Source organism: Oncorhynchus keta, chromosome 25, assembly GCF_023373465.1.
Source record: "Oncorhynchus keta strain PuntledgeMale-10-30-2019 chromosome 25, Oket_V2, whole genome shotgun sequence".
In the NCBI taxonomy this organism is placed as follows: Eukaryota; Metazoa; Chordata; class Actinopteri; order Salmoniformes; family Salmonidae; genus Oncorhynchus; species Oncorhynchus keta.
In genome coordinates this window covers 31,866,155-31,882,048 of record NC_068445.1, presented here as the reverse complement: position 1 = coordinate 31,882,048, position 15,894 = coordinate 31,866,155, and the positions used below count along the sequence as shown (strand labels likewise).

General features: G+C 43.2%; 1 protein-coding gene across 1 annotated transcript; it reads left to right on the top strand.

The window, feature by feature from the left end:
- Positions 1-613: 613 nt before the first annotated feature.
- LOC118373259 (ELMO domain-containing protein 3-like) lies at positions 614-15,508 on the top strand. Its single transcript, XM_035759344.2, has 13 exons — positions 614-746; positions 1,483-1,978; positions 2,729-2,803; positions 3,399-3,473; positions 3,611-3,680; positions 4,023-4,085; positions 6,352-6,440; positions 6,572-6,695; positions 6,803-6,925; positions 9,727-9,857; positions 9,993-10,069; positions 10,279-10,406; positions 10,506-15,508. The coding sequence occupies exons 2-13, from the start codon at positions 1,943-1,945 to the stop codon at positions 10,721-10,723; spliced, it is 1,209 nt and encodes a 402-aa protein (XP_035615237.1). The 5' UTR covers positions 614-746; positions 1,483-1,942; the 3' UTR covers positions 10,724-15,508.
- The last annotated feature ends 386 nt before the right edge of the window (positions 15,509-15,894 follow it).

Here is a 15,894-nt window from a genome sequence, read left to right as displayed (position 1 = left end):
AAGTGTATTATTATGTTGTTGATTGACTATGACTTTCCAGATCGCCCAACAGTGCTATTTGTAGGGTTAATTTATTTTAAATGACAGATGTTTTTGAGGGGTTTGAAGGATGGACAATATGAAATGAAGGTCACTTCATTTTGACCTGTAGACCTTCAGTAGGTCTACCATACAGCATCCTGCTATATCACAAAAAGGGCCTCAGTACACACACAAACACGTGGCAGGTAGCCTAGCGGTTAGAGCGTTGGGCCAGTAAGGTGGAACAAATCTGTTTATGTGTCCTTGAGGAAGGCACCTAACTGTAAATACTCCAGGGTTGCCATTGATAATGGTAGACCCTGGCTATGACTCTCTGTGTGTGTCTCAGGGGTTATTGTGATATGCAAAAAAAAAAATCTGATGTGTATTATACACACTTGTACATGTGTGAAACAAGACAAATATAAGCACCCATATATATTATCACACACACACACTTTATTTCGGGCCACTTTACAGGACAGGTGCATTATGGTTATATACGTTTTTATATTACCATAAATTGCTAACAATACCACCTATTTGCATTGTCCAGTACAATCAAGGTCCATTCTGGGAAACGTATCCCTGGGTTAGCTTTAACCATGACGTAATCGAAAAGGAACCAGCACAGGCAGGGCAGGAAACCACAATTCCCAGAATGCACTTGACGTTAACTGTGGAAAGGGGGAAGGGAAACTGAGATTGGAGGGAGAGAAACTGAGGTAAAATCAATAGTATTAAACTATGATATAGACCATCGCTGTTGTTAGATGAATGTTTAAGAAACTGAGGGAAATCTAAAATATCAAAAAACGTTTTTTTAGTCTCCAGAAGACCAGTAGCTACTGTAGTTAGTGATATGCTTGTGGAAACAGATTGCATGATTGTGGAAAAAGGCTAGCTGGATGACAGTTGTGAACCACTGATGTTGAGTTAGATAATAGCCAGTTGCCTGTCTTCGCATAAATTATATGCAACCAAAAGAAGACATGCATTCATGATGTATGTAGATAAATAACAAGGTTGACCTGACATTAAAAACAATGCTGGGATATGTTAACAGTTAATGTTCTGTAGACTATCTAGTAGATAGCCTGCCAGCCCCGCTCAGTGGTCAGCCCACGTAGCTTCCTACAGCATACCGGTAGTTAGCTTAGCTATGTCAGTTACTGGGAACGTTAACCAAGTTTCAGATTGTACCTTAACGTTTTTCTTAAACTAACCACTTTTTTTGTGTAGGGTGTGAGTTGATCTTTGGCACTAGCTACAGTAGCTCACGTTGGCCATAAGTTGGATAACGATTCTATGTACTATAGCGAGATAATCATTCAATGAATGTGGCTACTTTTCCCAAGAAAATAGAACGTCATTGATCAGTGTTTATGAACAATTATAATTTCGCTTTTGGCATTATATTTATGAGCTAACCACCTTATTTTTTTCTGCCCCAAATTGCAGATATCCATGACAACCAGTTTGACATACCATGTCATGAGTGCCCCCTATTGGTTGGATCTTGTCAAGGAGAAGACACACTTCACCCAGACTCACCCCACCTTGGTTTGAGCATTGTTATATTGTGGATGTGAGGTGCCAACACTGAGTGTCAAAGCAATGAAGCAGCTGGGAAAGAGAGAGGCCACCCTAGATCAGCAGTGTCCATACCCAGCTCTACAGCCCCTCTAATGGGGCAGGATGCAAAGCAAAATGTATTCAATGAGATCTACCTGTTGACTACTCTGGACCGAGAGAGCGAGAGGAAGGAAGGGGACGTTTGACAAGTAGTATTTGTGGAAAGAGACACAGCAGACATGGGGGTCTTCCCAATACCTCTTCTGACTGCCTCATTCTGGGGGGAAAGGCTTTAAAGGGTAGAACAGGGATTACACAGTCACACACAGACACACACACTCATGCCATGGAAGGGGACAGTGGTGTCACAGCACACACAGAGGTAGGTGGTTTAACCTTGCATAGCCTAACCTTTTAAATGAGTTTAAACTGTGTGTAAACTATGTGATTGGCAGTCTCACCAGCTGTATACAATGAAATGGAACAGTATAAGTCAAATTCCAAATCAACATTTTGGCTTTGGTTGCAGTCTGTTTGATCTGTTCACGTTACCTGGATACTGGCTGTGTGATACCATCACAGGTGTAGACGGTTTGGGTGTGGTGGTATTCGATCAGATTGCACATAGACCTGTTACTGCAGCAAGTTTCCATCTGCTTCACAGTAAAACCTCCTAGTACTGTATACACATCTATTTCTCAGGTGCGCATGGCTGAGTTCCCTTTTTGGGGGACCTAATTAACTGCAGGTATCTCTGTGTCTATCTATTGACACATCCTTAAAATGTGTGTTGTTTAGGGGACTTTCCCTCTCCCTTCTGTTTTTAATCCCCTTTGTTTTAGTGAGTGAAGGAGGAAGTAATGAAGCAGCTTCCCCTCTAGAGTGTTTACATGGGGAAATAAAAAGGTGTCCACTAACAGTTCGCTCTCTGCTTAGCAATAATCTCCCTGCAGTGTCTACCTGTCTGTCTGCCCTGGCACTGTGCCACCCTGCCCAGGTGAGAAGGCTACCGGCTGATCCTCTGCTGCATCTAATTCCACAGAGACGGTCCTGCACTCTTTTCTCTGGTGATGTGTGTGTATCTGAATCTGTGTCTGATGATGCCTCTTGTTCTGTGCTGCCCCCTCCTCAGGGTCTGAATGGTGTGTTCCATCATGAATGTAAAGAGACAGAGGAGCTAACCAATGGCCACTCCAACCACAAACCTGTGAGTACAACAACTGACCAGAGGATCCCATTTAGAGATGTGTTTTTTACAATGTTTATTAAGAAGGAATTGTTGTATATACCTCTTGTGTTGTCAGCGTTATGGACTGGTAGTTTTTTAGTCCTACTGTTCTATGCTGCATTATAGGGCTGGGAATTACCGGAGACCTCACCATACGATATTATCACAATACTTAGGTGCCGATACAATATGTATTGAGATTCTCTATGTATTGCGATTTGATGTTCCAAACATATTGCTAACTATATGTCTGCTGCAGAGAGACGAGAGAGCGTGAGAAAACTAGTTTTGATCAGTCATAGAAATAAAAGTGCTGAAAACATGTTGACTCACTATTTAAGAAGAAGATGGAGAATAAGCTATTGGATGAAAAATAAGGGAGTTTTGGCGCCGGTACAGCCGACTTGTGCTATCTAACGCTACCTACAGTTTGTTTTTAACAAATTGATACTTGGAGTCACATATACTATTGTGATATGTAACTATGAACCCCCCCATCACTATTGCATTGTGTAACCTGTTAGTAAACCTGTTGTTTTGTGTTATGTAACCTGTTGTGTTTCTGTATTCCCAGGTGATGAATGGACTGATGCCAGGTCATAGTGTGAAAGAGCACGGCAACGGTAGTTCAGTGCTCAAATCTCTGCCAGTGAGTTGCTCTATACTGGCCTTCATGATGTAAAAAATGTGCCCGAAACCATCCATCACAGCACCACTGTCACTGTTCTCTTTCTATTAGAGTGTCTGTGTTTACATATATTATATATTTTATTGTGATTCGTCTAGATTTCAGCTCTGAAGCAGAATGGCATTCTGCAGTCCCTGGCAGCAGGAGGAAAGCAACCCAAGACCGAAAGTAAGACAAAGGAACAATCATATATCCTAGCTACCAGGCCTCCCTAGCACGTCCCCTCAGGAGCGAGGTTGGAGAGATGAGGGGGGGCAGTATATTATATGGTTATATATTATATGTCATGGTCTAGAACAGGGTTTCCCCCAAAGCTCGGGTCTACCCCCCCACGACTACACAGCTGATTCAAATAACAAACTCCTCATCCAGCTGATTATTTGAATCGGCTGTGTAGTGCTAGAGGGGGTCAGCATATCAACATGGCTGAACGATTACTCCTCACCTGTGTATGTTGTTGCAGGTTAGCTGTGTCTGTGTTGTGTTCTCCTCACCTGTGGGTGTTTTCAGGGGAGAGTGCGGATGTGGAGCAGGCTAGAGAGGAGTGGGAGGCTCTAGAGAGTATCCAACCAGGTGAGTTGTTGTTAGGGGCAACATCTCCCTACTCCCTGGCTGCCTGAAAGCTGTACCTGTATTTCTCTTCCCCTGTCATTTGTATGTCTGTATTCGTGTTTTATTTTTATACATAAGTCTGTAATGTCTTTGTTCATGTTTTAAATGTAAATTGTAAAGTATTTTTGTCTCTTAATGGGTTGGAACCTAAATAATTTCCGAATCATTCGTTCTGAACAGAACCATAATTTATTTCGTTCTATTCCACTATTCTGACCTGCGAAATAAAGTTTTGAACCGGTTCGAACCCCAAAAATGTTTGTCGTTCCTATTTTAACTTGTAAAATCCATATTTATTTTACATTTAGCTCATTAAATGATTTCACCAATCAGTGCGGATAGAGCAGCTTGCTATGCTGCGTTCAAGTTAGTTGTTTCCATGCGTGGTGGACAGACAAGTGTAGGGAGCAAGATGCAATGTAAATGGTTGCACATGGGGAGAGAGGGTGGAGGAGGAAGCTTGGCTCCACCCTCTCTCTATCTCTCCCCACCTGCAACATTTCCATTGCATCTCGCGCTCTACACTGGTTTGTCCAATTTATGTAAATAGCTTGCCTGCTCCATAGCATGCTTCTCTATCTGAAGTAATTTAATGTTGAGCTAAATGTTTGTAAAAAATACACACCTACTCATTCCAGGGTTTTTCTTCATTTGTATTGTTTTCTACATTGTAGAATAATAGGGAAGACATCAAAACTATGAAATAACACATGGAATCATGTAGAAACCAAAAAAGTGTTCAACAAATCAACATATATTTTGTTTGAGATTCTTCATAGTAGCCACCCTTTCCCTTGGTGAGCACTTTGTACACTCTTGGCATTCTCTCAACCAACTTCACGAGGTAGTCACCTGGAATGAATTTCAATTAACAGGTGTGTCTTATTAAAAGTACATTTGTGTAATTTCTTTCCTCAATGTATTTGAGCCAATCAGTTGTGTTGTGACAAGGTAGGGGTGGTATACAGAAGATGGCCCTATTTGGTTAAAAAAAACAAGTCCATATTAAAGCAAGAACAGCTCAAATAAGCAAAGAGAAACAACAGTCCATCATTACTTTAAGACATAAAGGTCAGCCAATCTGGAACATTTCAAGAACTTTAAAAGTTTCTTCAAGTGCAGTTGCAAAAATCATCAAGTGCTATGATGAAACTGTCTCTCATAAAGACCGCCACAGGACAGAAAGACCCAGACTTACCTCTGTTGCAGAGGATAAATTCATTAAAGTTACCAGCACCAGAAATTGCAGCCTAAGTTCAAGTAACAGACACATCTCAACATCAGCTGTTCAGAGGAGACTGCGTGAATCAGGCCTTCATGGTCGAATTGCTGCAAAGAACACACTCCTAAAGGTCACCAAGAAGAAGAAGAGACTTGCTTGGGCCAAGAAACATGAGCAATGGACATGGAAATCCGTGGAAATCTGTCCTTTGGATTGATCAGTCCAAATTTGAGATTTTTGGTTCCAACCACTGTGTCTTTATGAGATGCAGAGTAGGTGAACAGATGATCTCTGCATGTGGTTGCCACCGTGAAGCATGGAGGCGGAGGTGTGATGGCGTGGGGGTGCTTTGCTGTTGACACTGTCTGTGATTTATTTAGAATTCAAGGCACACTTAACCAGCATGGCTACCACAGCATTCTGCAGCGATACGCCATCCCATCTGGTTTGCGCTTAGTGGGACTGTCATTTGTTTTTCAACAGGACAATGACCCAACACACCTCCAGGCTGTGTAAGTTCTATTTGACTAAGAAGGAGAGTGATGGAGTGCTGCATCAGATGGACAGGCCTCCACAATCACCTGACCTCAACTCAGTTGAGATGGTTTGCGATGAGTTGTACCACAGAGTGAAGGAAAAGCAGCCAACAAGTGCTCAGCATATGTGGGAACTCCTTCAAGACTGTTGGAAAAGCATTTCAGGTGAAGCTTCTTGAAAGAAGGCTAAGTGTGCAAAGCTGTCATCAAGGCAAAGGGTGGCTACTTTGAAGAATCTAAAATATATTTTGGTTACGACATGATTTCATATGTGTTATTTCATAGTTTTGATGTCTTCACTATTATTCTACAATGTAGAAAATAATAAAAAAGAAAGAAAATCCCTGGAATGTGTGGGACTGGACTTCATAACGAAATGATTGGAAAATAATGTTGGTTCCAACCCCATGATCATAAATCCTCCATTCTATGTTGTATATGAGTCTGTTATTGACCTGTGTGTATCCAGTGGTCAGTGAGGAGTCCAGTCCCACCCCTCTCATCTCCTTTAACGAGGCGCTGCAGCACTTCCAGACTACAGACCTTGGAGAGCTGCTGGTAAGGTCTGTCTGTCTGTCTGTCTGTCTGTATGGGGGTTTGAGGACTACATTGTAGATTCTCTCGCTCACCATCAATTGAGAACATTTTTCAGTTTCAGTTTGTATTTTGTCCCATATCTCTCTCTGTAGAAGAAGATCCAGCCCACCATTCGCAGGACGGGTCTTGCCACTTTCACACACTTCCTGTTCGGCCCGCCGCGACTTCAGCGGGAACTACTGGAGGAGAGGGACCTGGTCTTTGCCATCGCACAGTGTAAGAGAGAGAGAGAGAGAGAGTGTGTGTGTGTTTAAGAGCAAGGGCGAGAGATGAGATTTGCAGACAATAAGAGATTGATTGTGTGTGTGTGTGTTCCTCTGTAGGTTCTCTGGATAACAGTCAGGCTGTACATCTGCGTGTTCTACAGACCATCTATAAGAGGCTGACAGGCAGTAAGCTGGATTCTCCTCGGTTCGGGACACACTGGGAGAATGTGGGCTTTCAGGGTGAGAGATGTCTCCTGCATCATCCCTTATTTCAGAGGTCACAAACCTTTTCTGAGTCGAGATCACTTTCTTAGTCAAAATGCAAGCCGAGATCTACCGCTCAGATTATCTTTTAACATGACTTAAAAAATGTAAGCCTACGCAACAATAACCAATGAAAAACAGTTCTGTAGCAATGAGGATTGTCCAGTAAGCTATAGGCCCAATATATTATCACTGCATATTGGCTTGCCAATGTTGTACTTCTCAGACCATTTAGAAATTATACTTCAACATTTTTGGTATGATCACACTGGTAATAAATAATTTGTTGTATATACATATATTGACACTACCGTTCAAAAGTTTGGGATCACTCAGAAATGTCCTTGTTTTTTAAAGAAAAGCACATTTTTTGTCCATTAAAAAACATCAAATTGATCAGAAATACAGTGTAGACATTGTTAATGACTATTGTAGCTGGAAACGGCTGATTTTTAATGGAATATCTACATAGGCTTACAGAGGCCCATTATCAGCAACCATCACTCCTGTGTTCCAGTGGCACGTTGTGTTAGCTAATCCAAGTTTATAATTTTAAAAGGCTAATTGACCATTAGAAAACCATTTTGCAATTATGTTAGCACAGCTGAAAACTGTTGTCCTGATTAAATAAGCAATAAAACTGTCCTTCTTTAGACTAGTTGAGTATATGGAGCATCAGCATTTGTGGGTTCGATTACAGGCTTAAAATGGCAGAAACAAAGAACTTTCTTCTGAAACTCGTCAGTCTATACTTGTTCTGAGAAATGAAGGCTATTCCAAGACTCCAGCCGCTAATAATAACAGCGTAAGCTTATCGGAACACTTCATTCATTGCAGCTACAGTGCTGGTTGTAGCATGAGTAGAAGTAGGGAGAATGCACATTTTATCTTATAAAAGTGTTGGAACAAGGTGTTGACAGTGCTGAATAATAACAACTTAAACATGAACTCACTCATAAAAACAGCAGCTCTTGGCTGTTTTCGTTGAGTCTGTCTCTAGTCATGGTTTTGATATCTCATAGTATCAACTTTGCTGTGCGCTCAAGGCTTCTTTTTACAGTCTATGGTGTGAGGAAACTGCAGAGGGCTGTTGAATCAATTGCACCTACTGCCGTCAGCGCAAAGCTAATAAAAAAAATAGCAACATAAGGCTTTATCGTTAGGTTTTTTACAGAAATGTTTGGTAATCGAATAGGAATGCCTTGTCAATCGACCAGTGGGTGACCACTGCTTTACTAGATGCCACGCTCACACAGAGATGAAAACCCTCTAGAGTCGATTGACGCACCGGCACATCAATTTAAATTAAACGTTAAAAAAAACATCTCCATCAAAAATCTTTCCATTTAAGAGATATATCTGTTTTGTATTGGATGCGTTTCAATCCTCAACATCTGCCAGTGTCGCACTTTCGCATCTGTGGTGAAAAATGGCAGAACTAGAGCGGTGTTCGTCAGGCCATGAGACATCTGTGGTGAAAGGTGGCAGAGCTAGAGCGGTGTTCGTCAGACCGTGAGACATCTGTGGTGAAAGGTGGCAGAGCTAGAGCGGTGTTCGTCAGGCCGTGAGACATCTGTGGTGAAAGGTGGCAGAACTAGAGCGGTGTTCGTCAGACCGTGAGACATCTGTGGTGAAAGGTGGCAGAGCTAGAGCGGTGTTCGTCAGGCCGTGAGACATCTGTGGTGAAAGGTGGCAGAACTAGAGCGGTGTTCGTCAGACCGTGAGACATCTGTGGTGAAAGGTGGCAGAGCTAGAGCGGTGTTCGTCAGACCGTGAGACATCTGTGGTGAAAGGTGGCAGAGCTAGAGCGGTGTTCGTCAGACCGTGAGACATCTGTGGTGAAAGGTGGCAGAACTAGAGCGGTGTTCGTCAGACCGTGAGACATCTGTGGTGAAAGGTGGCAGAGCTAGAGCGGTGTTCGTCAGGCCGTGAGACATCTGTGGTGAAAGGTGGCAGAACTAGAGCGGTGTTCGTCAGACCGTGAGACATCTGTGGTGAAAGGTGGCAGAGCTAGAGCAGTGTTCGTCAGACCGTGAGACATCTGTGGTGAAAGGTGGCAGAGCTAGAGCGGTGTTCGTCAGACCGTGAGACATCTGTGGTGAAAGGTGGCAGAGCTAGAGCGGTGTTCGTCAGACCGTGAGACATCCTGAAAATCTGTCTTCTCACATAAAGTCTGTAGCGTCTGAACGGTTTGGCGTAGAAAACTATTATGCCCAGCCAATGGAAAGATGAGACTTTCATGAACATGATGTTCTCCGTTTTGCTCTACAACCCCCACAAGTGTCACCGGTGACGTGTCTGAAGGTAACTGGTAGAGGTTTTAAAAAACAAATGGATGTATGAAGGGAGTTTTGTGCCTACCCAAAAAAGGGGTTAAATATATATTTTTTATATCCTTGATTTAGGGCAGACACTTCAAAACGTATAAAGTTTCTTATGATACATTTTTGTACTGTCCTTTTTTGCCATTAATGAATGTTATTCAATGTTTCTACAGGCTTTAATAGTAAAGGCCAAAATCAATATTTTATAAAAAATCATTTTTTAAATCTAAAGGGGTCCTAAAATTCCAAATCAAATAGCTAAATGATCTAGTATGACCATCTTAAAACAATTCCATATGTCAGCTTAGCACCCCACCTTCAACCCCAACGTTTTAGACTAAATCATTATTGATTACAGTTGAAGAGATTAATATTTTGTAAAGAAATTAACAAAACACTGAAATTATAACGTGTGTGTCTGTGTATTTGTGTGTGTGTGTGTTTTCTGTGTAGGTACGGACCCAGCCACAGACCTGCGTGGTACAGGTTTCCTGGGGCTGATGCATGCCTTGTACCTGGTAATGGACCCTGAGACGCTGCCTTTAGCCAGAGACATCTTCAAGCTGTCCCAGCACCCCACACAGGTACATACACACACGGGCCACAAACTGTTCAGGTGAGGGAAATTTCAAAGAAGTGGGGACATTATTCAAGTACGCAATCACACATTTAATAGTCTATTTACAAACCTCTACTCTTTCTGCTCAATCTTTCTCTAGAACTTTCCCTTCTGTGTGATGTCCATCAATATGACCTGTATCGCCCTGCATGCACTCAGAGAAGAGGCCCTCTCCAAGTAAGTGTCCTGCCCTACTCCTCTACGACAGAGAGACAGACAGACAGACAGACAGACAGACAGACAGACAGACAGACAGACAGACAGACAGACAGACAGACAGACAGACAGACAGACAGACAGACAGACAGACAGACATTGGCTTGACTGTCACTCACAAGAGCGAAATCCTAATTTGTTTGTGTGTTCTTCTTTGTGTGGTGCTTCAGGGAGTGTAACCGTCGACAGCAGGTAGTGGGGGTGTTGAATGAGTTCTACGTTGCCACGTTCCTGCACCTCTACCAGCTGTGGAAGAGCCAGCAGAAGACCATCTCTGACTCTGGCTTCGTCCTGAAAGGTAACTCACTTTGTTTGTACTCCAGGCTTAACCGAGTCCAGTTGTTAACATCCCTCTGGAACACAATCACTTCCCCACTGTGTCTCTGCTCCCCTCCAGAAGTGGAGCTGTTTGCCAAAAAGAACCCCAAGCAGATGCTGCGTCGACTGGACGTCTTCTTGAGGGAGAGGAGGTACCCGGACCCCACGGCCCAGCGACCCTCACCCTGCCTGGGGGGGAGAGGGGCCAGGTCTGAGGGAACCAGGGGCAAGGAGATGCACTTCACTGGAGTGTGTGAGCTACCACTAAACATGGAGGGAGAGGCCAGGCTCATCTGACACACAGAGAGTCTGTGTGTACGGCTCGACTAGTCTGAGCTAGAAAGAGGGTGTGTTTGTGTCAGTTGTGTGTGTAGGGACCCCACCAAGCTTTGACCCACTCCCTGCGGTCCTTTCCCATTGATGCTGTAAAACTGCTGTCAGAACAGTTTGTATTGAGTCACTGACTCCTCTCCCAACAGAAGTACTTGTCGGTGTGGCATGGGACTGATGGATGAATAGAAGATGTCATTAAATAGAGAGAGAGAGAATGAAAGGTGAGATTTTCAAGGACTGGTGTGGGTGCAGGCTTTTCTTCAGACAAGAAGTAGCACACCTGATTCTACTAATCATCCAATCATAGTTGGTTTATTGAGGCCAAATCAGAAGCTTCCAAACCCCAGGGCTTCTATCTGTCTGCAGCCCTAGTAGAGTTTTGGAAGGGTGTAGGGTCATTGACTGTCTTCTACTGTCAGCAGAACTGTGTGTGCGTGCACTAGGTATGGAGATTACGGTGTGTGTTGGCTATAGTTGGAACAGTGAGGCCTGTGTTTCTGTATGTTGTCAGGTCGATATGTGTGTGTCTGGGTTCAGATGGTTCTTGTCCCAGTGCAGGTTAAATAGGTGTGTGTGTCTGGGCTCGGATGGTTCCTGTCTGTCGCAGTGCAGGTTAAATAGGCTGATGTGCGTGTGTCTGGGCTCGGATGGTTCCTGTCTGTCCCAGTGCAGGTTAAATAGGCTGATGTGTGTGTGTCTGGGCTCGGATGGTTCCTGTCTGTCCCAGTGCAGGTTAAATAGTCTGATGTGTGTGTGTCTGGGCTCGGATGGTTCCTGTCTGTCCCAGTGCAGGTTAAATAGTCTGATGTGTGTGTGTCTGGGCTCGGATGGTTCCTGTCTGTCCCAGTGCAGGTTAAATAGGCTGATGTGTGTGTGTGTCTGGGCTCGGATGGTTCCTGTCTGTCCCAGTGCAGGTTAAATAGGCCCAGAGCCCCTAGTTGTTTGGGGGATATATTTTTTAATAATTGAAAAACTATTTTAGTCCTTTCCTAAGGGATAGATGCCATAACAATACATAAAATGATACTGTATATGAAAATGATATATTATATTATGGATATAGCACTTGATGATAGTGGCAGAATGAGAGGGACTTCTGCTAAGAAACTCAGGAAGACTGTTCAAATGATTCCCTGTTCCCTGTATAGAGTTCTACTGTTGACCATCTTCCCTGTAGTGAATAGGGTTTTACTTAGTGAATAGGGTTTAACGTAGTGAATAGGGGTTCACGTAGTGAATAGGGTTTCACGTAGTGAATAGGGGTTCACGTAGTGAATAGGGTTTTACGTAGTGAATAGGGGTTCACGTAGTGAATAGGGGTTCACGTAGTGAATAGGGGTTCACGTAGTGAATAGGGGTTCACGTAGTGAATAGGGTTTTACGTAGTGAATAGGGTTTTACGTAGTGAATAGGGTTTTACGTAGTGAATAGGGTTTCACGTAGTGAATAGGGTTTCACGTAGTGAATAGGGTTTTACGTAGTGAATAGGGTTTCACGTAGTGAATAGGGTTTCACGTAGTGAATAGGGTTTTACGTAGTGAATAGGGTTTTACGTAGTGAATAGGGTTTCACGTAGTGAATAGGGTTTTACGTAGTAAATACGGTTTTACGTAGTGAATAGGGTTTCACGTAGTGAATAGGGTTTCACGTAGTGAATAGGGTTTTACGTAGTGAATAGGGTTTCACGTAGTGAATAGGGTTTTACGTAGTGAATAGGGTTTTACGTAGTGAATAGGGTTTTACGTAGTGAATAGGGTTTCACGTAGTGAATAGGGTTTCACGTAGTGAATAGGGTTTTACGTAGTGAATAGGGTTTTACGTAGTGAATAGGGTTTTACGTAGTGAATAGGGTTTCACGTAGTGAATAGGGTTTTACGTAGTGAATAGGGTTTCACGTAGTGAATAGGGTTTTACGTAGTGAATAGGGTTTCACGTAGTGAATAGGGTTTTACGTAGTGAATAGGGTTTTACGTAGTGAATAGGGTTTCGCGTAGTGAATAGGGTTTCGCGTAGTGAATAGGGTTTCGCGTAGTGAATAGGGTTTCGCGTAGTGAATAGGGTTTCATTTGAGATGAGCATTTAAACTGGTCAGTCAAGCCAACAGCTATTGGCTGGTTTAGTCTGACCAGTGATAGAAGTCGTCTGGGAGGTTTTCTACATGCATTCCGTTACAGAGCATCCAACTGGAGTTGATTGACCAGTGCCAGAATAATGTCAGTCGTGTGTGTTATCTGACTCGATCGATAGTGCACACAAATTACACACGTGCCTAACTAAAGGTTAGTGTCCAGAGATGATCTTTTTCTAAATGATGAATTGATAGTGATGATAACAGTGAAAGGTGTGTCTCTATGAAGGTGCAAAGTAAGCAATCCCAACTCTGTCAGAGATCACAATAATACTGGTGTTTGTGTGTGTGTGATGGTACAGTACGACAGGGGAGCATACCTCTGCAGTCACAATCAGTAGCATGTTCAGGTAGCACCGGTACTGTAGCTTCCTTGTTGTTATACCTTCCTTGTAAAGCTTGTTTCTCTTGGTCATGTGGTCTGATTTACAGTCTTTAGCGTCGGTGCTGTTAGTACAGTACATTCACAACATCCCCTCTACAACAGACATGTAGTTAGTAGAGCTACTCAGTGGATCCATGTTTTGTGAGGTACTTGTAGATCTTCAGTAGCCGGTTTTTAAATATGATATTTGTCTTCTGGGATGAAAGCAGAACAAGCAGGAGGATCCTCTCTCTAAGAGCAGATCATCAGGTTGAATGTATCACTGGGTCAGGGGTTAAAGTGTACACATCTAGAAACATGATATAAACATCTATAGGTGTGGACATGATCAGCTACAATATGTAGTTTATCTTGTCTTATTGGGTTATTTACAAGCACATCACTATCCACATATACCCCCCATTTTCAAAAAAGGAATACGTGCTGTTTTTTTTGCCAAGTGTAAGTATTTTTGTTAGTCAGCTAAATGTGCACTCTTCTAGAATGCTGGAGGTGTGTACAGTGTGAGTGTTGCTAGGTGACTATTAGGCTTTGTCTGTGTTGTATTTTTAACCGACCTCGAAAGAACAGGGCCTCTATCTCTGCAGCTATAATCTCATCATAGCCCTTGTTAATCTGAAACATTTACTAAAGTAATGTAATTTAACTGAACCTGTATTTCAGATTTGAAGATACACCAAGTTATTTTATTTTAGCAGAAGTGCTTGTTCCAGTTTAGTGTGTGAATCGTGAAGTACAAAAGGTGATTGTTACTGTGTGATTGTTAGTAGGGTATTCTATTGAAATCAGTCAGATTTATTTAGAAATAAAGCAATTTTTACATCAGCAGATGTCACAAAGTGCTATACAGAAACCCAGCCTAAAACCCCAAACAGCAAGTAATGTAGATGTAGAAGCACAATGGCTAGGAAAAACTCCCTAGAAAGGCAGGAACCTAGGAAGAAACCTAAAGTGGAACCAGGCTCTGAGGGGTGGCCAGTCATCTCCTGGCTGTGCTGGGTAGAGAGGAACCAGGCTCTGAGGGGTGGCCTGTCCTCTCCTGGCTGTGCTGGGTAGAGAGGAACCAGGCTCTGAGGGGTGGCCAGTCCTCTTCTGGCTGTGCTGGGTAGAGAGGAACCAGGCTCTGAGGGGTGGTCAGTCCTCTCCTGGCTGTGCTGGGTAGAGAGGAACCAGGCTCTGAGGGGTGGCCAGTCCTCTCCTGGCTGTGCTGGGTAGAGAGGAACCAGGCTCTGAGGGGTGGCCTGTCCTCTCCTGGCTGTGCTGGGTAGAGAGGAACCAGGCTCTGAGGGGTGGCCTGTCCTCTCCTGGCTGTGCTGGGTAGAGAGGAACCAGGCTCTGAGGGGTGGCCAGTCCTCTCCTGGCTGTGCTGGGTAGAGAGGAACCAGGCTCTGAGGGGTGGCCAGTCCTCTTCTGGCTGTGCTGGGTAGAGAGGAACCAGGCTCTGAGGGGTGGCCAGTCCTCTTCTGGCTGTGCTGGGTAGAGTGGATAAGAAAAACATTGCTTACCTCAAGATTTGAGACAATTCTTCTCTTTCTCTTCTTTTGGATGTCTGTTGACAAGGACAATGGCTTCTCACTTCATATAACTGCAGGCCTTTATCTTTTCTCTTTCCGTTGTTAGACACATACTCCCTGTGTATTCCACACCTGAAACACTGGTGAACTAATGCTGAAGCTGGTAGGCTATGTATTCTATTTCAAATGACACATGCTTGATCCACATGGCTTTATATCAGCCTGACTGCAGATCCACTCCATGTTGACTATGTTAATGATAAGCAAATGTTCTTGTGGCTGCGACAGTATCCACTTTCGCTGTTGTATTGGTGATTGTTCCCACCTTTGACCATGTCAGGATCATACAGGAACATTGTGCTGCTCCTCCAAATTGGATTTGCATTCCCAAATCAAGGTTTTGGCTTGAATTCCTTGCATAAGTTTCCACCCGTTAGGTCCTATTTTATTTTCACCGGTTAGATCTCAGTTCAGAACCAATAGAAAACGGGCCTTTAGGCAGCATGCATGGTACTGAATATAACAAATCACTTCCTTAATCTCTTGCGCTTTATATGAAGGTGTTCTGCTGTTGCTGTTGTCGTCATTTGTCCCCGAAAGCATTCTATGACTGTACCTTGATTGTAGAAGCCCTATTTTATAATGAGTTGTTTCAGAAAAATGTGCTGATGTACAGTACTGTATTGTATGGAGAAACTTAAATAAATGCCATTTAAAACACAGCCATTTGCTTGTTATTTTGTCTCTGTGCTGTGATTTATTATTCTCAGTTTGCCTTTTTCAATGCTATTTTTTAGAAACACTTAAGTGACCTGCGTAGACCAGGGTCTCTTAAGCTTGGGTTGGGACCCAAAGTGGGCCTGAGCATGTGATAGGTGGATAGTGAGTTATGAGTAAACATTTAAAATCACACACCATTTCCTCTTCATTTGGGTCATTCAAGGCCAGTACATTTTTCATTTGGATCTGGAGCTGAAACGGTTTAAGAACCTCTGGTCTAGACTGTTCCCCGGTTTTGTGGAGATACTACTGATTCTAGGCCTATTCACGCTTCAACAACAGAAATGGATTGTTAAGGCGTCCACAAACAGGTTCAGTTTTCTCCTAG

Bases quoted from the DNA above. Each gene is read 5' to 3' on its own strand.
- LOC118373259 (XM_035759344.2), top strand. From the start codon at position 1,943: ATGGAAGGGGACAGTGGTGTCACAGCACACACAGAG. The intron at 1,979-2,728 runs GTAGGTGGTTTA...CCCCCTCCTCAG, and splicing joins GTGTCACAGCACACACAGAG to GGTCTGAATGGTGTGTTCCA. The intron at 6,696-6,802 runs GTAAGAGAGAGA...GTTCCTCTGTAG, and splicing joins GGTCTTTGCCATCGCACAGT to GTTCTCTGGATAACAGTCAG.